The sequence below is a fragment of the Elgaria multicarinata genome, chromosome 6 (genome assembly GCF_023053635.1).
Source record: "Elgaria multicarinata webbii isolate HBS135686 ecotype San Diego chromosome 6, rElgMul1.1.pri, whole genome shotgun sequence".
Lineage (NCBI taxonomy): Eukaryota > Metazoa > Chordata > Lepidosauria > Squamata > Anguidae > Elgaria > Elgaria multicarinata.
Window position 1 is genome coordinate 28,686,824 of NC_086176.1, and position 26,148 is coordinate 28,712,971.

Here is a 26,148-nt window from a genome sequence, read left to right on the forward strand (position 1 = left end):
GAGAGAGAGAGCGAGAGCGCAGTAGCTTGAATTATGATGTGGGTTTAAATGAAGTCTAAACCTCTGACCTTAAACACATTGCTGAACACCAAATCTTCATAACTAGAGTATAGCTTATTTCCATTTATGTTTACACTTGTTTTGAAAGGGTTGCAGTGTCACCATATTCTATACTAGTAAATGCAGCTTGAATTCTGAGAGTACAGGGTTGTATCCAGTGGTAGTCCTACTTAAGAGTAACCCTGTTGAAATGAATGGGACTGAAGTTGAACATGTTGATATTTTCTTGTCTGCCACTGGGACTCCCCCCCACCCAGCATCCTAGAATTTTTGATATATCTGAAAGGAGAAGACTCATGAGTAGCTGGATAGCGTGTGACATTTCCAGATTATGTTCCTAGATGTGGTAAGGGAGATTTCTTCATTCTGTTGCATGTTGGAGCCAGTGTGGTATAGTGGCTAAAGTGTTGGACTGGGTGTTGGGAGATCTGGGTTCTAGTCCTCACTCGGCCATGGAAACCCACTGGGTGACTTTGGGACAGTCACAGACTCTCAGACCAACCTACCTCACAGGGTAGTTGTTGGGTGGATAAAAATGGAGAGGAGGATTATGTACTCTGCATGTACTCTTTCCTTGGAGGAAAAAAGGCAGGATATAAATGCAATAATAAAATAAATGTGCAGCAAGGCTTGCTTTCTCTTGGCATGCTGGCATACTCCAAGGCATACTTTGTCATATGCTCATGCAGCAGACATGAAAAATATGCTGCTTATCCAGTAATCAGATTTGGGATGTGTCAATATAACCTTTTTATGCTCTGTGTTTTAATTTTTCTACCACTTGTCAGTCAATGAGGCTTCTTAAATATATAATTTCAGTTCTCCTTGGTGCCACCATATGACTTATGCCACTTGTAATCTAATTCTCCAAGATTTTTTTTTAATCAAATGTCATTACTGAGCTAGCTGTAGAGACTTTCCCTTTAAAAGAAATATTTTCTTCCCCCCTTCTCTCCTTCAGTGAGAGACTTCATTTCATGTCAGTTACAGATGCAACAACCTGGTGCTAGGCCACTGGAGAAGACTGTGTGCTTTTTCTCCACACGGTATTGTATACAAGGTTTACTGATGCATAAATCCCAAAGTTTATTTGGAAAAATCCATGCAACATGCGGATAAACATTCAGTAATCTTTTCCACACGCATGTCTGAGAGCTTATATTAGGCCTATTTAGCTTTTCCAAGATCAGGAAATGCAGTCTTGGCAGAGACAGATTGCTAACGTTGCTATTCATGCTGTATAGAAAGAAATGCCCAATGCAGAATGCTGAATTTTCCATTCATTCGCTCTTTTAATGACAACTCTCAAAATGTGAAGAATAATTGGCAGCTTAACCTTCTATTTGCGGAACCCTATTAAACATTTCAATTTGGAAGAACCCAAGTGTTTGATAAACTATATTAGAATTGCATTTTTGAAGGTCTAAATCTGCAAGTTTAATGAGGAACTAGTATGACTTCCATTTTTTAAATCTACTAATCTGGTGCTGGATTCCAAACAATCATGCTTCTGTTAACTAAAGAAATAATTTGCCTGGGATACTTGAGGCAAAATATAGAAAGTGTGATTCAAATGTTCAAACAAAACCCACAGATTTTGGTTGACAGTAAGGTTGATATTTCTGTTTTCAGACATGCTGAGCCTGACTGACCTAAGTAATTATTTAAAGGTACTCCAAAGCACAACGAGCCATCAGCTATATAAACAAACAGATTTTTAAAACAGGTAAAACATTTTGGCATAAAACGCCAACTTCAGTCACAACTGAGAGTACAAACTTACAAACTGAGCCAGAACCAGTCAGGAACAGACCAGAAAGAAATGTTAAGAAGAAACAAAGATTAACAATCAACACCTGCATTAACCAATCAAACTACATTAATAAAACATCACCAATCAAACTGCATTAATAAAACAACAGCATCAATTAAGCATCGCCTCCTTAATCTTCCTCCTTTGTCAGCATAGAGAACTAAATTGAGAATGATCTACCAGCATGTTTACCCCTCATATGAAACGTCCATGGTCCAACACTGAATGCTGAATATCAGCCACGTGCTCTTATATCATTTCAACAGAGATCTTCCAGCTTCACCAATGTAAAAAGCATTACATTCTAAACACTCAATTTTGTAAATACCACGCTTAATTGCACAAGTCCCTTTACCTTCAACACAGATTGGACATTCCTGTGTTCAGCATTTGTTATTGTAGAACTGAAATTTGACAAGATTTTGTTTCAATGCTATGGGGCAGTACAAACAATATTAGTCTTGATATTAACAGTAATCAAGGATCTTTGGGAATTACCAATCAAACCTATCAATCACAAATGGCATTTTGAAAACACACTCTTAACAGCTGGAACTGGCAATCTATAATGATTAACCTCTGCCAGTTTCATTTTGATTCCTCCGAAAAATCAATTGTGGACACCCCAACAGCTTTCTGAATCAACTTTTTTACAATTTGCCTTTTCACCAGCACAGACTGTTCAGAATTACCATTCATCAGTGTGCTTTTTTTCATAGGTTTCCTGTACAACCTTGTTTCTAATGACCAATTACAGGTGTCTTTGATTCTACTTCCAAAAAGGGAAGCCAGCCATCTACGTTTGGCTGCTTCCATGTTAACTTTATGGTGCCTGGCTCGTTCATTGTACCAAAGTCTTTATCCGCTTCTATTGCTGTATGTGTTATTACACTATCATCTATATACAGATTGACAGAGTACGCGCTTCCCTCCTTGCAGTCCAAAGAAAGACACAGAGTCTGCTGGTCCAATTAATCATAAATATATTTTCTAGCAACCACCCACCACCGACTACATCAACTACCCAACCACAACATGAACATTACCTACAGAATATATACACAGGGTTTTCAACCTGACCAGCAACATCCCAGGTGCTGCTAATCAGCACACCCTGGCTGATGCAATTAGCTCTCTTCATTTCAGGAGCTTGGTTAACCCTTACCATTCAGGTCTGTAAAATCCTTTTTACTTACAGTGAATACACTGACACCCCTCCATTTTACTGACCTGAATGAACATACACAAAACAGTTTACATATTGTGATTTACCATATTCAGTTTCTCAATTAACTCTTGATGCCTTTTTGCACATAATGGTTTAGTCATCAGATCTGCTACATTATTTTCTGATTCACAGTATTCCAGATCTATCAGTCCATTATTTACAGATTGTCTAACATTACAATATTTTATATCCACATGTTTACTCCTGGCATGCATTCTTTCAGTTTTAGCCATCTGGATACACGTTTGGCTGTCTTCATTTACTTTTATTGGTTTATCAATTGGCACATTTACATCTATCAACAGTTGTTTGAACCACACTATTTCGTTACACAGTTCAGATAGTGCTGCAAATTCTGCCTCAGCAGTAGAAACAGAAATTGCATTTTGTTTCCTTGCTTTCCAGCCAATTATGGAATCAGCAAATGTTACCACAATGCCAGTGGTAGATTTTCTATCACTTCTGTCTCCAGCATAATCACTATCCACGTAACACTCCAGATTTGGTGTTCCTGATGAACTTAATTTTAAGCATTTGTCCTGAGTGCCTTTTAAATACCTCATTATTCTTTTTACAGCTTGCCATGCATTTGTTGTGGGTTTTGCCACCAATCTACTCAAAATGCTTACTGCATTGGATATGTCTGGTCTTGACCATTGTGCCAGGTACAACAGACTTCCAATGATAGATTGATAAAGGTCTGGGTCTTGAAAATATGTTTCACCTATATTCTTTTGAAAATCTACTACCATTGGAGTTTGGACACTTTTGCAATTGTCCATGTTATATTCTTTTAATAATTGCTCAATTTTCTGTTTTTGGTTTAGCAGAAAACTGCCATCTTGTGCCCTTTCAATTTCAACTCCAAGATAGTTTTTAATATTTCCCAAATCTTTCAATTGAAATTCTTTACCAATTTCCTTTTCAAAGTCTTGAATTTGTTCCTTTTTACTTGCCATCAAACAAAGATCATCCACAAAAGCTAACAAAATCATTTGTTTTTCTCCTGTTCCCTTGGTATACACACATGGATCTGCCAAGCTTCTTTTAAAACCTTGAGATTGTAAAACTTCATCTAAACATTGATTCCAGTTTCTGGCTGACTGTTTTAGACCATAAATGGCTTTGTTCAATTTATACACCATTCCTGTTTTTCCACTTTCATACCCAGGAGCCTCCATCATGAAAATATTTTCCTTTAGTTCTGCATTTAGGTAAGCAGTTGTGATGTCAAAATGATTGACTTCAAATTTCTTTAATGCTGCCAATTTCAAAGCTAATCTTACGCTCTCTGACCTAACAGTAGGTGCATAGGTCTCATCAAAGTTCAAGTGCTTTCTTTGTGTAAATCCCTGTGCTACTAAACGTGCCTTGTATTTTACTTTACCAGACACTAGAACTTTCTTTTTGTATACCCATCTGCAGCCAACTACTTTCTGATCTTTAGGCAACTGTGTTGGTGTAAAGACCTTGTATTTTGCCATTGAATGCATTTCCTCATCCATTGCCTCAAACCATTTTTTAGATTCAGCTTTTGGCAATTCCAACACATCCTCTAAACATTGAGGTTCATAACTTACATGACACACTCTCACTTCCCCCACAGTGAATCGCTCTGGAGGTATGCCTTTTGTTGCCCTTTCAGAACGCCTGGGTACAAAGATTTCAGTTTCCCCCTCCTCTCTCTCTACTTTAGGACTTAGAATGTCTGCTTTCTTTTCTGGACTCTTTGCTGATTCTTGTGATGGCTGCAAACTGTGTTCTGTCTCCTCACTATCACTTAGTGGCATGATTATCTCTGTGTTTGCATGTATTCTCTCCCAACCATCCTGTTCTGCAAACTCTGCTGACCTGGAAATTACAACTTTCCCATTGTTAAGTGCAAATCTATATGCCTTAGAACCAGGTTGGTATCCAACAAATCTCAGTTTCCTTGCCTTAGGCTGACCCTTTCTTCTTTGTCCCTTTGGTATATGCACCCATGCGTAACAACCAAATACTCTTAAATGAGACAACACTGGTTTCTTTCCAAACAGCAGATAATATGGAGTGTTGTTCATGACAGAACTCCATAATCTATTCAGTATATAATTCGCTGTTAAGATAGCCTCCCCCCAGAAATGCTTTGACAATCCTGAATCCTGTAACAGTGAGTCCTTCATGGTTTGTAACACACCATTCCTCCGTTCTGCCACACCATTCTCACTGGGGGAGTATGGGTTTGTTTTGCGATGCCAAATGCCTTGCCGCTTCAGCCAACGTTGAAAAACACCTGCAAGAAACTCTCCTCCTCTATCTGTTTGTAACTGAGCCACTTTGTAGGAAAACCTCCTCTCCACCCAAGCAACCCAGCTTTTAAATGTCTCAAACGTTTCATTTTTGGATTTGAGCAAATAGCAGAACCCATACCTTGTAAAATCATCTACTATTACCAGTACATATTTTGCCCCTCCTAGGCTTTGTGGCAGTGGACCAATTAAATCTGCATGCACCAATTCAAATGGTTTTTTCGTTGACCTATTACTCTGTTTACTAACAGGGTAAGCCTTTGATTTTGATACTTTGCACGCAGCACAATCCAAATACTTGCCACACTGTTTTATGTTTAACCCTTCACACATTTCAGGCATTTTGGCCAAAGCTCTGAAATTTGCATGACCTAACCTTCTATGAAGTAAATGTATACAATTATCATGCACTGGTTTGTTATACATTGCAGTATTTACATTATCAGAGATATTTTCTTTAGGTAACATGACATACAGCCTGTCCTTTAACACACCTTTCGCACAGAGAATTCCATTTTTTTCTACTTTGCAATACATTCCTTTAAATAACACAGAATATCCATCCTGTGTAAGAGAGGAAACACTTAAAAGATTGTACTCTAAGCCTGGCACCAGTAATACCCCATCAAATGTTTTGTTCATGCTTGGCACAAACACTTGCCCTTGACCATGAACTGCAGATTTCTTTCCATCTGCCAAACTAACATGGTCTTTAGAAGTTGGATTCAAAGTCACAAAATCTTCTTTCCTGTTGGAGATATGCTGGCTGGATCCAGAGTCTAGGAGCCAGGTTTCCTTTTGCAGCTCATCAACTGCTCTCACCACTGAAACAAACTGCTGACGTTTGCCTCTTGTTAATCGCTGGTTCCTGGGTTTCTCAGCCCCTTCTTGCAGCTGAGCCATACAATTTCTTTTCAGATGCCGTGTTGATCCACATCTGTAGCAACGCTTTACAGCCAGAGCTCTCTCTACTCCTCCGCTGGTCGCTGCCTCCTCCATGTCTTTTTTTCCTCGCAAGCTTATTTTTGCACGGGCACATTCCTGTGCTTTATCAGTCCGTTTCTGCTCCTCTTCGAGAAGCCTCCCAGTAAGATAATGCAAAGTAAGCTCTCTTTCTGGCATTGATTCTAAGCTGGCAACAATCATATTCCAGGAATCATCTAGGGAGCTTAGAATAATATATACTTTGTTTGCTTCTGAAAAAGTCATTCCTCTTACCTCCAGTTCTGCAAACAAAGTTCTCATGTTTTGCAAGTGCTGAGATAAACTTTCCCCCAGCTTCAAGCTAGCTTTGTATAGCCTTCGGGTTAAAGCAATCTTGCTGCCTGGAGTGTCACGGACATAAATCTGTTGCAAAACATTCCAGCATTCACTGGATGTTGTTAACCCACGAATGTGGACAAGTTGGCTGTCTTCCAGACCCAAAAATATACATGCTTTAGCTTTTTCATCAGCTCTCAGCTCTCTTGCAGTAGGGTTTACTGGAGGATTACTGACTGCATCCCAGAGACCTTCCCTCCGGAGGTACATTTCCATTTTAATGCACCACGTTAGGTAGTTATGTTCATTTAGTCGGTTCAAAGGAATTCCTCCACTCACCGCAACTGCTGCCTCGGCTTCCATATCTTTTGGTGTTCTCAGGCCTCGTTACAAAACCTTCAACAGCTCAAGAAGATGCCTTAAGCACTGCTCACCAGTGGATCCACTCAAACAGAATCAGAGCTTTCAAGTCAGCTCTGGGCCCATAACCTGACAGAGTACGCGCTTCCCTCCTTGCAGTCCAAAGAAAGACACAGAGTCTGCTGGTCCAATTAATCATAAATATATTTTCTAGCAACCACCCACCACCGACTACATCAACTACCCAACCACAACATGAACATTACCTACAGAATATATACACAGGGTTTTCAACCTGACCAGCAACATCCCAGGTGCTGCTAATCAGCACACCCTGGCTGATGCAATTAGCTCTCTTCATTTCAGGAGCTTGGTTAACCCTTACCATTCAGGTCTGTAAAATCCTTTTTACTTACAGTGAATACACTGACACAGATGATACATGTTGATGTCATGATTGAGTTATTTAAACTGGTCCTGAAAGGAGCAGAAACTGAAGGCTTGTGTTTTTAAAAATCTGTTTTTGGCGATAGCTAGACCTAAGGTTTATCCCTGGATCGACCAGGGGTCAAACCTGTTCATCTAGGTGACACACAGGGGATCCAGTGCTCAGGCAGGGGTGAATGCTGGATGATCCCAGGATAAACCTTAGGTCTAGCTGTGGCCCTAGTTTCTTATTTTGTGCTCCATTTCTAATTGGGTTGTACTTTGTATGCTTGAAAACTGTTGCAACTGGAGCTTATTCCTGAGTAGACATGCATAGAACTGAGGTATGCCTTGTATGTTTGGCGGGCAAATGTCCAAATTGGAATGAATTACATCTAGCCCCAACCATATTGTTTTGGCCCTGCCTAATCTGTCCTTGCCCTGAGCCCAAAAAAAATTCCACATCCTATAGTTTCCTATTTTGTCCAAATTGAGACAGTGTGGTTAATGGCTTCAGAACAAGCCAGAATGTGAAAGCCATGATTTGAAGTTAATAAACTGGCTTGGCCTGAAGCCATTACCTACAGAATCCCAGTTCGGATGGAACGGGAAACTATAGTTAATTGAAGGGAAGGGTTCCAGGTTTGTTCACTTCCACTGCAAAGGAAGCAAAGGGGCTGAGTGCGCACTCATCATTCATATCTTGGTTTATGAAGCTGAGATATGATGGCCCAAACCAGCTCACTGTCTCCTTATGCAAGGGGAAAGCGATTTCAACAAAATAAATTACTCAGAGCGAGGTTTCTGGGGACAGAGATGGATACTGACTCAGTTGAGATAATGCATGGCACAATAAATACATTACATACAGTCCAATCCAAGGTAGACAGCATTAAGGGTATTAGCTGAATGATTTAATTGTCTTTGATAAAGTACTCACCCTACTGAAATCAGTTCTTGAGGGGTGGTCTGGCACATCTAGAGATTTTGTAAGATAACTGGGTTTTAAGTGGCCAATGGAGTTGTTTGCAGAACTTTAGCTGAAATGGCTCTTAGAGTGGGTATGTACAACTACTTTGCAGTGTGTGTGTGTGTGTGTGTGTGAGAGAGAGAGAGAGAGAGAGGAGGGGTAGTTTTTCTCTGCACAATATTTTAATTTTATACACAAATCCTGTGATCAAAACCTGTATCCTAGCCGACTCATACATTTTATATTCAGTTTTGTTGCTTCCTTATTTGTAATTGTTTAATAACAATAATAAAGTTTAAAGCTTTCAAAATGTCTTGCATGGCCAATAGTACAGATGACAGCTACATGTTAAGAAGCCTGGCATATGGTGTAGGCACAGCTTGGTCATGGCTTTCCTCTACTAAAGGAAAGCTTTATTTTGATGATCCAGGGGCTCTTGACAGTGCAACACACCAACTTACCCTAGTGTGTTGTATAGATAAAAGGATTTGTTTGGAAAAACCAACAGTTCAATTGCTTTAGTGCTTTCCCTAAAAATAGTAATTTAGAACTGGACTGGGTGCTGAGAACAAAGCAGCCCAAACCAAAGCAGCCCAAATCACTTACCTAGGGAGGTTGTGGGCTCTCCCACACTAGCGGCCTTCAAGAGGCAGCTGGACAACCATCTGTCAAGGATGCTTTAAGCTGGATTCCTGCATTGAGCAGGGGGTTGGACTCGATGGCCTTGTAGGCCCCTTCCAACTCTGCTATTCTATGATTCTATGAAGAAGTCAACTTTAGAATCACACACAGAGCAATGTTTCTGGCACTTTTGTAAAATAACTGATACTAACCATGAGGGGTTGGATGAACAGTGATGGTGGAAGCGGACTTCCCTGTCCCTTCATTCCCACAGTAGCCCCTCCCAGTCCCTTGGAACTGCTTTACAGAGAGTCAGGAGCCCCTGCTGAATGGTGTAAACTATGGTGTGGGGGGAACCCCAAAACCTGGGAGTAGGGCACTTCCCCAAACAGAGTCCTTCCTCTCACCAAACTCAGATTCTGAATCCACTGGACAAAGATGGCAGAAAATGCACCACATTGAAGTGAATTTACTTTGATAGTAATGTATGAATTTAACTCCATATTAATTTAACTCCATAGTAATGTATGGTAATATATAAAGAATCCTGTGGCAGATTTATTTCCAAAATGTAGTAAACTGCGGAACACTCTGATCTAAATACATTGCGAATAAAGTATTTTAATTAGTGTTCTCAAGAGTTATTCCATCTCCAAACAAGTATCAAACAGTAATCATTTGCTACAGTCAATATAGCATAGTGAGTTCCACATCCCACAAGGCAAAATTATTTTATTTTATTCTTTATGTTTGAACTTTGTACAGGAAGCCCTACCAGCCTCAAAAATTTCAAGCTTCTACCTCATCAGGAAGTAGATAAACCTTTCCGGACACACAAACTCACACACATACTTTCAGCTTTATAGGTAGAGGTAAAGCAATAATGTAATAAAAAGGGGGAACTTCTAATTTACTGAAACAGAAAAGAGTTTTCTAAGGAAAATTTCTCCATGTAAATTTTTATGCATCAAGGAGAGAGTGAAGAATGAAAGATCTATATTGTGTGTTTAAATATTCAGAAAGTCACAGCACGTGCTGGCTGCTAGCCTAACTATTACTATCAAAACAATATAAAAGTTACTACAGTGATGTTAGGTATAACTAACACTAACCAACACACACAGCCTTTGTTCTGTTTTCAGCAATGATATGGAAAGGAGGTTTCCTTAGTTGTCAGAATATACACCCAAAATTCAGACTGTGCTTGTATTTTTATTGAATCAACAGAATAAAAGAGAAAGATGCTGAATAATAGCCAACGATTTTACTGCTGCCAGGACATTCTTAGTTGTGCACACTAGATATTAACTAATAAGCAAAATTTGTCCCTTGTCTCTTGTTTTATTGTTTTGATATGAGTCCTAATCAATATCCTTAAATACTGCATGTGGAACTGCCTCTCTTATGCCCCAAAAGTTATGTGTTTCTTCCAATGTGACCTCAGCAGGGAGGAAGCCATTGCAAGGTGCCCCCTTTCCATGCTCCAGCAGCATCAGAAATCTGAGCTCGTATGGGAAGACTCCATGACATGGGTCCATCCCACACCAGCATCACTGCAGAGGCTCCCACACTTGTGAGATATCATGCAAGGGGCAGAAAGAAGGTTCTCAAATTACTTCATCTCAGTGCTTATAGAGAAATAAGTTTAGGGCTGGCTTTGATGGCTGATAATACCACTAGGAAAAGAAAAAAGGTAACTCTGGAACTTGCATAATTTAGAACAGAGTGGCTAAGTTTTGATTAAAGCAGTATCTAAAAACAGAAACACACAGAACACAAGTTATTCATCACAGAGAGCAGCCTACAACTTGGAAGTCACTGAAGGCAGCACTATGGAAATGGGAAATATTTCTGTGTACGTGTCAACATGCATGTCTCCAGAGGAAGATTTTACAATATAAAACACTTTTACTATGCAGTATTTCCATGAAATACAATACTGCAAAAGGTGTGGGGTAGGATGGGGGAAACAAGTCTTTTCATCTTCCCAGCAAGGACTGAATGATGTTCCATTGGGATATCTGTGAAGGGAAAAAAACTGTCACCAATACTCACCAAGCACAATGACCACAGTCTTCAGAAGACTCATCATGGTGTCCCGATTCCTACGTGGTCCAGAACTATGCCTAGACATTCTCATAGTCCTCTGGCGCACATACCCAAAGATATGAGCATACAAGACCACCATGACTACAAAGGTGACTAGGTTGAAAACAGCCCAGAAGACCAAGTAGGAGTCACTATAGAGTGGTGCCATGTTGGAACAGTGAGCGAGGTCACAGATGCAATTCCAGCCCACACTTGGTATGGCCCCCATGACAATGGCCATAGTCCAGATGACAACAATTACCACCACCACTCGCCGATTACTCATCCGTGTATGTAGCTGCATGCGGAAAACTGTGATGTGCCTTTCAATGGCAATGGCTAGCAAGTTGGCAACAGAGGCTGTCAGGCTAGTGTCAATGAGACCCTGACGAAGGAGCCAGGTGCTTACAGTCAATCTTCTAGTGTTGGGTCCCGTGTTAAACATCAGGTAAAAATATGCCAGCCCTGCAAAGAAGTCAGCAGCGGCTAAATTAGCCATTAGGTAATAAATAGGAAAGTGAAAACGCCGGTTGACGTAGATAGCCACCATAACGAGGAGGTTGGCGAGCATGATGAAGACACATACTGTAATCCCGAGGCCCATCACAAGCTTGCTCACAGTGTTCCACTCAGTGGCTAAATATTTCCCACTTCTGTTATAAAAGAAGGCAATGGTTTCGTTGTAGTAGCACTGAGGTTCGCTCATGGCTGTGGACTGGAAAGGAACAACACAAAGCAGAATTAGAAGTTAGAATGTGGAAGTACTGCAGTGTCAGAAAAACACACACAGCGACTCTAGAAGAGGCAACTGAAAGCAAAAAACAAAGGGGGGGAGGAGAGACATGGATCTTCCACACTGTAATTACATTGTAAGCCTGCATTAAAATTATGGTTATAAAAAATCCTGGAAAATGACAATGCAGCTCTTCTGCGATGAAGCAAAGTTTGTCCAATTTAACAGAGAGATAGCAGGAGCAAAGAATATGCCAATTCTGTAGTTATTGGCACCCATTTCAAAATTACCATTTCCCCCATGTAATATTAAGGTGCTCCCATAATAAGAATCTGTAGTGAATAGGAATCCTGGTAAGCTCTTTGGACTCAGGTTTCACCTCAAATAAAGCACTACTAACCCCACAAATGAAAATCTGAACTGGAGAAGAATTGCCAGCTTCCCTCCCCACCAGTCTCCTGTCCCATTTCAATCTGCTGTCCTCTCTCTCCTTTAAAGTTAATTTATAGAGCTGACAGTGGTAGGAGTTGTGGTGGTGAAAGTGGAGAGGGAAGAAAGGAGATCTGTGTACCTGGAACAAAAGACCTAGGCCATTTCTACACCTAACTTCCCCACCCCCAGGATCGTCCCTGGATTGTTCCTGTGCATCCAAATGCCACACAGGGGATCCCGGGAGCAGGCAGGGGTGATCCCTCCATTTTCCTGGGATCACCCCAATGGGCTTTGGGAAATACAGAGCTTCTCTACACAAGGCTGTTAATCCAAGGTTACCTACTTTTGTTTTGTCACAGAACTGAGATCCAACCACTACGCAAAGAGTATTTTCTTTCCTACTTTTCTGCTACATAATCCCTAGGTGGCACTGCGTTATAGCACATTAGCGCAAATACACAAGTGGAAATAGTATTTTCTTTCACTTTCTTTAAATAATGCTGCATATTCCCTACTCTAAAAACAAAACAAAAACTTGCCAAAAGTGCTGTTTAAAAAGAAGTGAAATGGAAGGGTCACAATAGTGTCTCAAGTACCTGTAAACAACTGTGAGTTGGGAATGATGGGTACACAATAAATGCCTTGTGTAGAAAAGCTCGTAGTTCTTGGCATGGCAGAAACCCTTGGGAAAATATGTCCCAAGAGCATTTCGTCCTGCCCTATTCAGGGCACTGGAGATAGTGGATAGACAGGTCTGCCTCATTTTGTTTCCCCATGAGCCTCAGCTGCTGCTCCCACTGCAATTGACCTGGTTAGTTATCCTTAAATGGAAGGGAAGGTGCTGAGCGACCAAAAGTCAGATTGTCTTGGAAAATACTTGTATTTATTTATTTATTTTTTAAAAAAAGCTCACCTCATTTTGGGGAAGCTCACCCTTCTTTATAGTTAATGTATAGCATTAAAGTAAAAACAACAGAAGATACCTGTGTAAGTAACAAATTAATTAACAGATAAAATAGATAATTAAGTAACTTCCTGCCTTGTTTTCTAAGCTGTGTTCTAAGCTATGATTTGGTAAATATTACAAGGCACAGAACAAGAAATAGAAAATGGAGCTTTAGACCAAAATTGTGTTTGTTGTATCACTTGAGCACCTTACGATATAGCTGCAGAAAAAACTTAGAGTGCTTCTGGACAAAGCTTTTATTATGCAATTGTCCTGCCTCATTCATTGAACTTTATGGGGGCCCCAGACATCTTTCACTTGTGTGTTTTTCTATCACTCCCATCCTTTTTCTTTCCACAAAAAAAATCCATTAAGGACAGAATAGCTGCACAATGTCCTTTGATTAGTAGTGCTAGGAGCCCTCTATCTGGAAGCACTCCTAGTTTGCTTTTATTCCAGTTTATGCGTTGAGGCACCTCCCAAAGAATGCTGAGAACTGTAGTTTAATAAAATCGCTGAGCATTATCTGTCAGTGATCCCCAGGCTCCCTTACAGAATTACAGTCCCAAGGATTCTCTAGGGAGAGAGAACAACTGCTAAACTAGTTTGTGTCTGTAATGTAGTTATGCGCACTGATGCTTAGGTATGTTGCCATATGTTCTTAATTATGTAGAGAAGCTAAAGCATAAAGGATATCTCCTAATAAAGTTATGAATGCCTATGGATTTCATTTCTAATGTCTGAAAACTATTAAACAGAACATGAAATCTTCGCAAAATTAGTATTTGTAGTAGGAACATCCACATAACTTTGCAACTCCTGTTATTCATTCTGTACCATCAGCTGCAATTTCCCTTTTAGAAAGTCAATAGCTGAAAAGTCAACAGGTGGACTTAGGAATGTGCAATCCATCACTGCTCCTCCGTAACAGACAATGGAAATTATCTGAAAGGCTCAAACTAAGTATATTACAAGCACACAATGCTGCCTGTTTGTTTACAAAGCTAATTATAAGCCACAAATTTTATCCTGAAGCATGTGCCAAGCTGTTAAACTCCTGATCACAAAATGTATTTAATTGAATTTGCTGTTAACTGTCTTCCATGTTATCAATTTATGGCCAGGGAAGGCCCAGCACATTTTGCTCTTTGAAGTGAAGGAGAAGATATCCCCTAACCCCCATTGCCACCTAAAGCTGTTCTGACAGACTGGCAAGTGAATCTTACTGTGATAAGGGAATGCATGCTCCACTGCACCTGAGGGCAACAGGCTATCTTAGTGGCACATGCAGCTCTGTTTGCCAACAGAAGGGAATAGCAAGGGGCAGCAGCTGTGGCCCCTGGCATACCACCCAGCAACTGCCACCAGAGGTGAATGCCTCACTCTGCCTAATAATAGGGCTGGCCCTGTTTATAGCTAATATTTATAGAAAACGAGGGGAACTATAACTTGGGTGCTAGAGACGTAAAGTCCTCCTGGTTTTACCAGTAAACCTTATGCTGTATAAATTGTGGCTTTGGACAATACGAAAATTTCATTTTGTGGAACCCCCTCTGTCCCGTTCTTCTCATACACTCTGTACCGTAATATTATTTGTCCATCTTTTGGCATCAGCTCCCTAAAGCTGGTGTCACTGACAAGCAGTTATGTGCTCCATATGCTGGATTATTTCAAGTGCTGGTAAATAGGATACTGTAACAAATAGGTGAATAGAATTTAAGAGCTGCGATGTGAGAATACTGGATTATAGTTCCCCAATGTTTTGATAAGCTTTAGACAATGTGCAACCTCTGAATTTTCGTTTAGCAGAAATGGTACACTAACTTGGATTTTAACAGAAATCTATTTTGTAGCCTGAAATAACTGGAGTGAGATAAAAACTTTTTTTCCTTTCTGAATGGGATTTTTTATTATTAAAAAAAAAAAAAAAAACTTGGAGAGAGAAGACAAGTTTCCAGACCTAAATTCTGGATGCTAGCTAATGGAATATATGTTTATAGCTTTTGGATAACGCCAGGATGTTTGCCTAGGATAGCTTCTTCTCACTTTACCCAAGAGCCTTATACTAACATTTCTCTACTTAAATTATACTACAGAAGTTTGGCACAAGAACTAAGTTAGCAGACAGTTCTGCCTCCTGGTCATTTTCCCTCAAGTTATACACAGGAGGTGGTGCGTGTGAGAGTGGGTGGGGGTGGAATACGAAAATCCATTTTAATTTCTTGATTTCTCTGAGGGGTTTTGTAAATTCATTAAAACATAACTTTTGAGACCCTAAAATGCTTAACCCCATAATTATCTTGAGATCCTAAAATGCTTAACCCCATAATTATCTTATCAGACTGACTTGTCCGCAGACATATTATACTACCGTATTTCTTCGATTGTAAGACACACACTAATTTCAGTACCACCAACAGAAAAAAAAACCCTAAGACACACTTGCAATTCTAAGACGCACCCCATTTTTAGAGATGTTTATATGGGGAAAAAAGTGTGTCTTAGGATCGAAGAAATAGGGTAGTTTGTATAGCACAGAATCTCAGTTCTGCTGCTCGAGACAAAATATATACAGAAAGGCTCCATAAAACCTGACAACATTTTTCATTGAAAATATTAAGCCACAGACCACCTAATAACTTTATTAAAGAGTTTTAAAACCAATTAACTGTATCAGTGTTATTGCAGTTGTAAGCAAGTGCTAGCTTGTCTGCATCATAACCATGGGTAGCCCAAATAATCAGACATTAAGATTTTATAAATATTACTAGTACAACTAATTATATTCCAGCAGAAAAAAGTTGTGACAATACCGATGGGCCTTTTTGTGTTTTAAAAACCACTTTGGGAAGGTGTGATGGTGGAGAAATGGCACTTAACCGTTTTTGCGTCCACCATTTTCTCCACTTCAAATCACTCCTCAACCCCAAAGGCTTTCATCTCACAGGGTTTCAAATGCATGCTTACCAATTTAAACCCACAAAGGCAATGCTGTGGTGATTGAATGGGCTTTGGACTGGGGATATGACAGGAGGATTAAGCTTTAAGGACATCCACCACTTCTCTGCTCTGAAGCTCTGAAATGGCTTTTGAAAAAAGCTTATCACACATTTGACTGTAATATGTAACTTGATCCTGAAACAAGATGCCAAAATAGAATAACTTCCACGCTAGAGGAATAAATACAGACTGTTCAAGAAAATATAACACATGTGTACTTAGATTTATTTATTTTTTTGGTATTTTCATGTGTATTTTTTGTTTGTATTTTATGTAATGATCTTGTGGTATGTATGTCTGTGATGTTTGAAACAATAAAAATCACTATTAAAAAAATAAAAGAAAATATAACATATAAAAATTTATTTTGTACTAGACTAACAAGGGCATAGCTTTCTACCTTCCTTCAGTTGTGATCGAGCAAAGATGATCAGGAACTGAAGGCAAACAATTATTTCCGTTAAAATACAATTTAAAATATGGTAAAAGGGTAAATGTTCTATGCAGAAGGATTTTTTTGGACACTTGCTCTTTAATGTTTTGTTTACTTGCTTATAAAAAGCAAGGCATAAACCTTTGAAGAAAAATCTGGCTTGAATATCTCCATGTTTGAATCCATCTAGCAGCTCCTTGTAAGCATTTTCATTTCATCAAGTAGAACATAATTGTTTAAATCTTCAGTGACACAAGAAAACCCCACCATCCATTTCCTCTAATTTGCACTTCCATTGGAAACCTGAGTATATAACATGCAGCAACTGTCAATGAAAGTCATCTGAGATGGGCAAGTAGTATGGGAGGGAAGAGTCTTAAAAGTGTGTGCTACCAAAAAAGGATTTTTAGCAACTGGGAGCCTGTGGAAACAACTGTATATCAGGAAGGTCAGAGACCTCATTGGAAGCTATGATTACAGTCAGGGACCCTGTTGGAAGCTATGATTACAAACCTCCACAGACCGCCAGTAAAAACCCAAAGAGGGTGTTGACCTGCCTTACTATTTATTCATTGTGAAATTACTACAAAGGAAAAACAAAATGAAAAAATAGCTTTCAAGAAATGGAAAAATAGAACGTACACAAGGAAGTCATACTGTTCTTAATTTTCAAGTGGACTTATTTAAGAAGGGGCTAATGAATAGCCTAAATGCAGAGTGTCACATTCCCAAGGGCTACTTCTAGCCTTTTATCATTGCAGTTTATATAAATTACATACCATGCTCTCTCACTGGGGTTGACTTTGTGTTAAATTGAATCGACTGGCGGCATATAAAAATAGTAGTGGCTAACAAAGGCCTAACCCACACAACATGCTCTCCCAAGGAATTTACGTGGACCAAGAGCTCAACAGAACTCCTACTGTGCTTATCTGAATCCTTACTCCTCTTCCCTTCCTTTCTTTTCCACCCTTCCTTTCCTGCTGTGGTGCTACCCCCAAGCCTGTGTCTCAGCCCCTAAAAGCTGGAGTAACCTTTTCATGCTGCTTCAAAACAGGAAAAAACACAGTGTTGCACTATGTTCTAGCCTTATATGAGTGATCAGATCTCAATGTTCTAAAACTCACAGTCTCCAAGTATGTAACAAAACATGTCGACCCTGTGACCAGAACCTTTTAACAACTTTGTATTGTGATTATTTTCTTTTTGTTATTCTGAAAGCCTTTCAGTAGGCAGCAAAAGAGTAAGCTTCTATATTTCTGATAAACTACAAATTCAACAGTAAAACCTATGTCCCAGGAACGATAAAACAGAGACCAACTCAAATAGCTTTACATGGACAATGAGATGTGTATATCTGGCAAGATAACCAAATTAATGTGGGATGGTAAGAACTGATAATGCTCTAAGGTGTTTTACCAATTATATGTTTATTGTATAAAAGAGTATGCAGAAGCAAAGTACTTGCATGTATTTCTAGTTGGAAGTATATACACAATTCTCTAATTTGCTGGTAGTTTTAGTCTGCAGAATACAATATTTATACATATCAACTTTAGATTTTTAGGAAATAAATCAAAAAGCAAGAGCGCTTGTTGGTCATGCCAACTACAGTTTTAAGGAGATGAGGTCACCTTATTTGTTTTAAAAAAGAAAAAAAAGTAGTCATTAGTTCTCAATGTGACCCACATTAAAAAAAAAGTTATGTCTTGCCTTATGAGGATGGCTATTCCTTATTTCAGAACCTAGAAATTGAGCAGTACTTACCACCATTCTCAAATTCTGCTCCTTATGTTACATTAGGTAGTGTGAATGTTGGGTTTTTTTAATGTTGACTAGTTTTAACACACAGATACCACACTTTGCTGAGAATGAAATACAGTAAGTCTTGGACAATATCTAACAAATAACCAGTGAAACTTATGGAATGGTGAAACCAGTAAGCAAAATACTGATCCAGAACCCCACTAAGTAAGGTAGGACATTTTCTTCTGGATAGGGGCAGATTTTTTTATGGGAATGATCAGACCACTCAATATTTACTTCACATCAAAAAAGAGTAAAATCCTGGCAGTACACTAGACTTCTGCAAACACAGACAACATTAATCTAAGGTTTTTCTAGCTTTGATAGACCTTTCCAGGCCCAAAAAAAAAGTTAAATGTAAACAGAATATCCAACTATGTAAACACAATTCTGAGGCTTTGAAAACGATGGGCTCCCTATCAGTGACCCACTGAGGTCAAGGGCAGGCAAAGGTAGAAAAACCAATCCCACTCTATGCTATAGTACAGCACATAATATATATCTTGAACACTAAACATTCCATCGGTTGTCATGAACAACAACAAATGCCTGAAACTCTACAAATTCTTGCTTTGGGAGACTTGTGCTGATATGCTTGTTTTTAAAAGATTTTTAATGTTATCCTACGTCACAATAACTCACCTTCAGGTAACTAAGAGCCTTTCTACATGAGACGTTTATTCTGTGCTCGTGATTCCTCATTTACACAATGATGTCACCCTCTGGAGCCTCTCCCATGCTTTGCAACCATTTTAGCGTGTGTGTTTTCTTTTAATGAGGAAAGTCTGATATTATTCATGAATAAATAGGAGGGATAAAGCCTGGCGTAATTGCGTAATTCTGCTATATTAGTGCTTATGTAATGGAACTTAGGGAAAAGAAGAAAAAGAAAAAGACTGGAAAACACCATGTGCAAAGGAGACAATCTTAAACAGAAGCCTCAGTAAAGTGGTGGGTTAAAGGCTTCATGTAGAGAAGCCCTAAATAGGTTAATCACCTGGGAGTGGTGGAAACAAATATACCATGCACTTATTCTGCTGACTTCTGTTAACAGGAATACCAAAACAGAAAGCAATGCAATCAGAGGGCCACTTCTCAAGAAAGGCTACTTCACAGAAACTGCCCATACATTGCTGTTGTTCCACATGGTTTGCTATTCTGTGAATACAGGCTGACTCTGTGGATTACCAAACACTACGCCACTTATCTCCATGCTGTGGCAAGCAATGGCTGGCAGTGCCATGAAGACAAGCCAGGTGTTGGGGACCAATCCACACGATGAAATGATACGTACTGAATGACTTTCCCGGTGAGCATGTGGAGGCAGTTTCAAATGGACTCTATGTAGCAGCCACATTGTGAAAAGCATTGACAAAGCAGAAATAGGCAAACCAGAAGTAGAAGATGGAGAAATCCATTTTATAACCCATACTAATATTACTATTTAAATTTGTCTTATGTCAAAACCTGTGAAACCAGATGTGGTTAATATACAATGGCTCTTATCATTTGCCTGATATTAGATGAAGAAATTTAAGTTTTTTTTTAAAAAAAATTGTCCAACTCAGAGACACATCTGAAACCATAATTGACTCTACCTGCAGTGCAGACAGATATACATCTGTCTGGTGGTGATAGTTTGAAAAAGATTAAGAGATAGTCACAACATCAGCAATTTGTGGGATGACCTACTGCCCACTCTGATCATATTCCACCCTCTGACCTGAAGATCTTAGAAGTATATGCTTGACAGCCATACAGGCTTATAAGGTTTTATTAAGCTCTACTGTTCAATTTAGAACTGTTTCCACGTACCTCAATTAGCTGTGGTTGTGTCATCATAGAAAAGGGTACTTCGGCTGAAGGGTCCGCCATGGTTAAACAACAGGGTTAGTGGTCTGTTAAATTCTTACTAACTTCCACGTATCAGATATATGGCTAAAGTCTTGAGATTCTTGGTCAGTTCTCAGTCATGCTGACATGTGGGCCTAGAATGGGGGGAAAAACGTGTTTTAGAACCTTAGAAAAATCAAATGCAATTCCTAAATCAACTTGGAATTTCTAGTAAAAATTACTTAACTCAAGTCGTCTGTGCAGGCAATCATTTAACAAAAACTAAAATGAAAGACACTGGGTCAAGTACAAATTTTGAACCCAAAATATGAAAGTCTGGCATTTAAAAACAGCCATTTTCATCTTACCTAGCCATACACTCCTCCTTCACACAAAGAAAATATAACATTGTAAGTTGCATATTAAAATTACATTTCAGAAATACTAAAGTATTTTGTTAACTCAATAATATGAATCTGTAGTTACACAGCATCTTGTGAAAATGGGAGATGAGGTATCAGCACCAGAGTTGGGGCAGAATCCAATGGTGTGCTTAAGCCTCCACGACTTCTTTCCACCCCACCAATTCCACACAGGTTTTTGTTACATCAGAATGAAGCAAACAATGGTTTCCTCAATGATATGGAGGATCATCTGATTACAGCTTGTATCGATATATCCCACACATATTTATATTACATAGTAAGTCCTGCACCCTCTTTGCAGGGTTTTTAGTTAGTTCTTTTTCTGTTGAGATTCAACTTGTTTTATAATCCACCCAATAAATGGCATAAAAGAAAATCAATCTGAGTCTATTAAACCCTAGGTACACCATCACTTATGAAGAGATTGCTAAAGAGTTTCATTTATCACCTGCAAAATCTGCAGATTTCAATGCATAGAACATTGTTAAACGTAACAAGGGTGCTCCAGCACCAAAATGTCGCAGTGCATCCTGAGCCCCAACAGAAGTGCTCCTTTGAGAGCTCCAGGCAGTCTCAATTGGGAGTCGTTGGTTCACATGACACAACAACCCACTGTGATTTATCAGGCTTGTTTGTTTCAAAGTGACTTGTTGCATTGTCCAAACCTTGCATGATGGCTTAAGGGTGGGTTGTTAACCATGTACAACCTACCCTGAAAACCCATGGCTTGTTGTTAGGCTGTACAGGGTCGCTTGTTGTGATGTGCGAACCCGGCATGATGGCTTGTGCATGGCTTGTTTGAAAAGGCTACAGAAATGCCTGGCAAGAGTGGTGAAATATCTGACCGCTCCTCATGATCTTGGTTGTTGAATGCTAGTGCCTTCTCTCTCCTCCACCATCAGTGCTCTCTGCACCTCTTCCTCCAGCTTGGCATTTCCCCCGCCCCTCCTCGACGGTGACTGACTTTTCCACCTTGCAACTCCTCCTCCCTCCCTTTAAACACAGTTGCTTCTCTTCTCTTCACTAAGCGACCTTGAAGAAGGTGGCTAAACTGAACGTGATTTAGGAACTACTGTTCTACAGCAACATTCCTCTCCCTAGCAGAGCTTTGTATGTATGTGTGACTGACTTTATTTATTATTACATTTATAGCCCGCCCCATAGCCGAAGCTCTCTGGGCAGTTTACAAAAGTTAAAAACAGTGAACATTACAAATATACCAAAATTCAAAACCAACAAAAGCATAAAAACAACAATATCCATTTAAAACAACTATTCTGGGGTCAGTTAAAAAACTCAGCATATGTTGTTAACTGCCTGGGAGAAGAGAAAAGTCTTGACCTGGTGCTGAAAAGATAACAATGTTGGTGCCAGGTGAGCCTTGTTGGGGAGATCATTCCACAATTGGGGGGCCACCACTGAAAAGGCCCTCTCTCTTGTTGCCATCCTCCGAGCTTCCTTTGGAGTAGGCACTCGGAGGAGGACCTTAGATATAAATGTAGTGTACGGGTAGGCTCATGTCGGGAGAAGTGCTCCATCAGGTATTGTGGTCCCAAGCCGTGTAAGGCTTTATAGGTTAAAACCAGCACCTTGAATTGGGCTCAGAAACTTGCCTTTGGATAAGCATGCACAGTGTGTGACAACTCAGGAGGGGGGATTTCAGCTTTCCCTCCTCCTGTTTTCATGACAAAATCCTCCCTTTCGTGGGAAGCCTCAATATATATATTTTACCTTCACCGTTGCTCATCCTCGGCTGCAAGGAGCAGCCAAGACAGCTTTTTAAAAAAGTGTTAAAGAAAATAACTAAAAAAAAAAACAGCCACCACATCCTAAAGAGTAAGGTAAAATTAATATCACATTATATATGTCATATAAATGTCAACGCAGGTGCTTCACAAGACAAGGAAGCTCTGGGACAATGGGTACTAAGGGAGAATATCGTCACAGTAAGAGTATAGGTGAGTTGTGCTGCAAAGGCCCCTGGGCTACGTGTTGGGAGTGGGAGGGAGGATGAAGGGGAAAACAAACCACGGCAAGCTTTTAAGTGCCTGATCTCTGTCTTTAGCAGCGAGGTTTAGCAAACAATTAATCAACACACCATAGCTTGTTTTCAGCGTGGCTTATCATGATGTGAGAACAAGCCCTCAGAAAAAACTTTTCACAATGTGAAATATAGGGTTAAAGACTAAGCGCTTGAGCTGGCTTGCATCTTTGAAGCTGAGTATTTTATTGGCCTGGTTCAGACAACACTCTAAACCATGCTGCTTAACTACAAAATGGTTAATGGAATGCATTCCCTTAACCATTTTGCGGTTAAGCAGCATGGTTTCGCATGTTGTCTGAACCAGACCTCTGTTATATAGGAAGCGGGGAAATTTAGTGTGGGATTTTTTTTAACCTTACAGCATGTAACATCCCCTCCCCCATTAACATAGTACCCATCCAAGGTACTATGTGAAATTAGGGTCAAGCAGGTCGGTTCCTTCCCTCCCACTCTTCCATTCCCCCCCTTTTAAGTGACGCCTTCCATAATTCATGGTTCACCTACCCTCAACATAGACTTAATTTCTAGACTCCTCCAATCAGCTGATGTTTAGTGCCTTTAGACATAGATGTACAGATTCAGTTCCTAGTACTAACCTACACATGATCAGGCAATGCTGTTTCATTACCTTTCCATAGTGACAATTCATACCCCATTGAACAAATAGCTGGCGTTTGTCATGGTGTTGCACATAGCCCAGGTTTACAGTATCAAGAAAAAGTCCTCTTTTCCCATTTCTTTCCTTTACAGCTAGGATTACTCATGATGTCAAGTGAGAGCAGTGCTTTTCCGAGTCAGATTTTGTTTTTTAAGCCAACAATCTCAATTTCTGTAGCTCCTCCTCTCCCCCTTTAAACACAGTTGTTACAAAACGTTTTCTTCAGTATCCTGCACACTTCTCAATAATCCTATTACTTGTTATTTCCCAAGCATTACAGTCAGGGTAGCGTTTATTTCTTCTGTTAGGAAAGGAAGGTTAAAGATAGGCATGTTCCATCAACCCTTCCAAATGTTTTTGGAGGAAAAGAACCCAAAGGACATGACAGCGTATTCTGAAGGTGATAACTTTCCGTTCCAATTTAGTAAATTCCACCCCCTTCCCTCCCTTTCTCTCCTCTCCATACCATTGCCTCTCCCTTATCCTACCAAAGCTTCAGGATCATGTCAGGCCATTACCCAAGGGCTCACACCCACCCACTTCATAGAATTGCTCATGTTCATTTCTTAATTTATCTTCACAAAAGATTTCAAATCATTCTCATCTATGTTCATCCATCTCACGTATCTTGTGAAATCGCCCAGATTTGCTTGCGACCTACCAAACCAAACACAGTTCACCAACTATTCTGGCAGCCCACCAGAAGCTCCATAAACCTACTTTTGCTGCCTCCTAAACTGCAAAACACGAGGGGTATGTGAGGCACTTGGCCAGCTGTCAGTCCTGCCTGGGTGGGCTGCATTTAAAACAGGCCTGTAGTAGTATGTGGCCCATAAAAATCGTGGAAAACAACACAAATGTTTTCCTGCCTCTTCAAGGCTATGAGTCCTACAAGGTGTCATGGTCCTACTTTAGAATTCAGAGATTTTACTTCAAGTTTTTCTTATGAAATTGTAAGTTACCATCTCTTGGGGATTTTACTCCCTTGTGCCACTGTTCACCACAAAATTCCTCATTTTGATGGTGAGGAAAACTGAATTCCAGCAAAATATAGGTTACCAACGGTGCATTTTATTATTTATTTTATGGCACCAAGTGAAAACATGGCTTTTAACAAAGCTTTTAATGGTTGAATTCACCAACTTGGCACATTGTTTTAACTGTTTTAATAGTTTTATTGCTTTTAAATAAAAGCAGGTGGCTACTAGGAGGAGGGCCTTCTCTGCTGTGGCACCCCGGTTGTGGAATGAGCTCCCTAAGGAGGTTTGCTTGGCACCTACATTAGATGCTTTTAGACGCCAGGTGAAGATCTTTTTATTCTCCCGGCATTTTAACAGTCTACAAATAAATGTTAACTTTGTGTTTTAAATTCGTAATTTTGCATTGCTGCTGTTTTTATCTGGTTGAGCTTTTATATTGTATTTTATACTATGGTTTTATACTGTTGTTTTATACTTTGAATGGTTTCAATTTTTGTGAACTGCTCAGAGAGCTCCGGCTATTGGGCGGTATAGAAATGCAATAAATAAATAAATAAATAAATAAAATATTGTTTTAACTTGGTTTATGGTTTAATTTGTTTTTAGCTGTGTATATTTACTGTTTTATACTATATGCTTTTATCTGTACACCGCCCTGAGATCTTATTGATATAGGACGGGATATAAATGTTTTAAATAAATAAATAAATAATGCTTTATTATGTGACTGTAATAATCCTAAGGAAGCTATATGGGGAAACAAGTGTAAAATCTATGGCTTGAATCCAGATTTTGGCATGTGCAAGGGAACTCAAGGAAGCAGGCTTCAACTTCCTAAAATTGCCACATGAAAGTTCAGGGGGACACTGGTGGAAGGGGGGCAAAGTGGATTTCCTTGCCCCTCGTCCCTATGTTAGTCCCTCCAGCTCCCTATAGATGTAAGAAGGAGCATCAGGGGACCCTGCTGAATAGGGTGGGCTGTGGTGTGGGAGGCTGAGAGGAAGGGGAGATTCTCAAAAACTGAGCTGAGGCAACTTTCATGTGCTCAGTTTTTCGGGATCCCCCCCTTCCTCTCAGTCAGCCTCTTACATTCCACCAAATTTTGCAGACTCAAGCAGCAAGAATTTCTACTGCTGCTTCTGAGTGCCGTCAAACATAGTGCAAAGTAAGCAATGACTCACTACAGTCCCTGCTTTGAAAGTACTCAAAAGCAATAAGAGGGATTCTTACTGCCTCCAAGTGCCTGCAGAATGAGAGGATAACCCTGCTTCTCTCAAGCCCTCTCTGCATGTTAGAGGACTCCAAGGATGAAAGAGTGGGGTGCCTACAAATGAAGACTTCCTACCAAGGCCAGTAAAAATCTATGTAACACTGATAACAGCTAATAGAATTTGCATCTTTGTAGAATAGACCTTATAAATATTACACTTAAATTTCATAGAGGCAGTGTGTGTACCTAGCTTTATAATCTATCCTATCCAGTAATCCCTTTATATTTGTGTGCCAAAACAAATAATAACTTTCCTTACACTTAAGACTTCTTGTTCCACATGTAATTTATTCACAAATGTGCAGTTTCTTTGTCCAGGATCCAAAAAGCTGCTTTAGGCATGCCCAGAGTTTTTAACGTACCTATTAGGAGTTTTGACTCTAATTCTTTAGAGACTGGGTTTTCTCTTTTGTTCCAGGCAAGCATGAGAGCACACATGCAGCCCTTTAAAAACATTAAAAAAAGAGAGTAGAA

General features: G+C 39.7%; 1 protein-coding gene across 1 annotated transcript in view; it reads right to left on the reverse strand.

Annotated features, from left to right (window-relative positions):
• LPAR1 (lysophosphatidic acid receptor 1) overlaps positions 1 to 26,148 on the reverse strand; it is a 67,024-nt gene that overhangs the window by 25,675 nt on the left and 15,201 nt on the right. The window contains exons 2-3 of the mRNA XM_063129194.1: positions 20,280 to 20,452; positions 11,082 to 11,829 (exon numbers count right to left, since the gene is read on the reverse strand). Coding sequence (XP_062985264.1) covers positions 11,082 to 11,829; positions 20,280 to 20,339 — 808 coding nt within the window. The 5' untranslated portion in view covers positions 20,340 to 20,452. The remainder of the gene's footprint in view (positions 1 to 11,081; positions 11,830 to 20,279; positions 20,453 to 26,148) is intronic.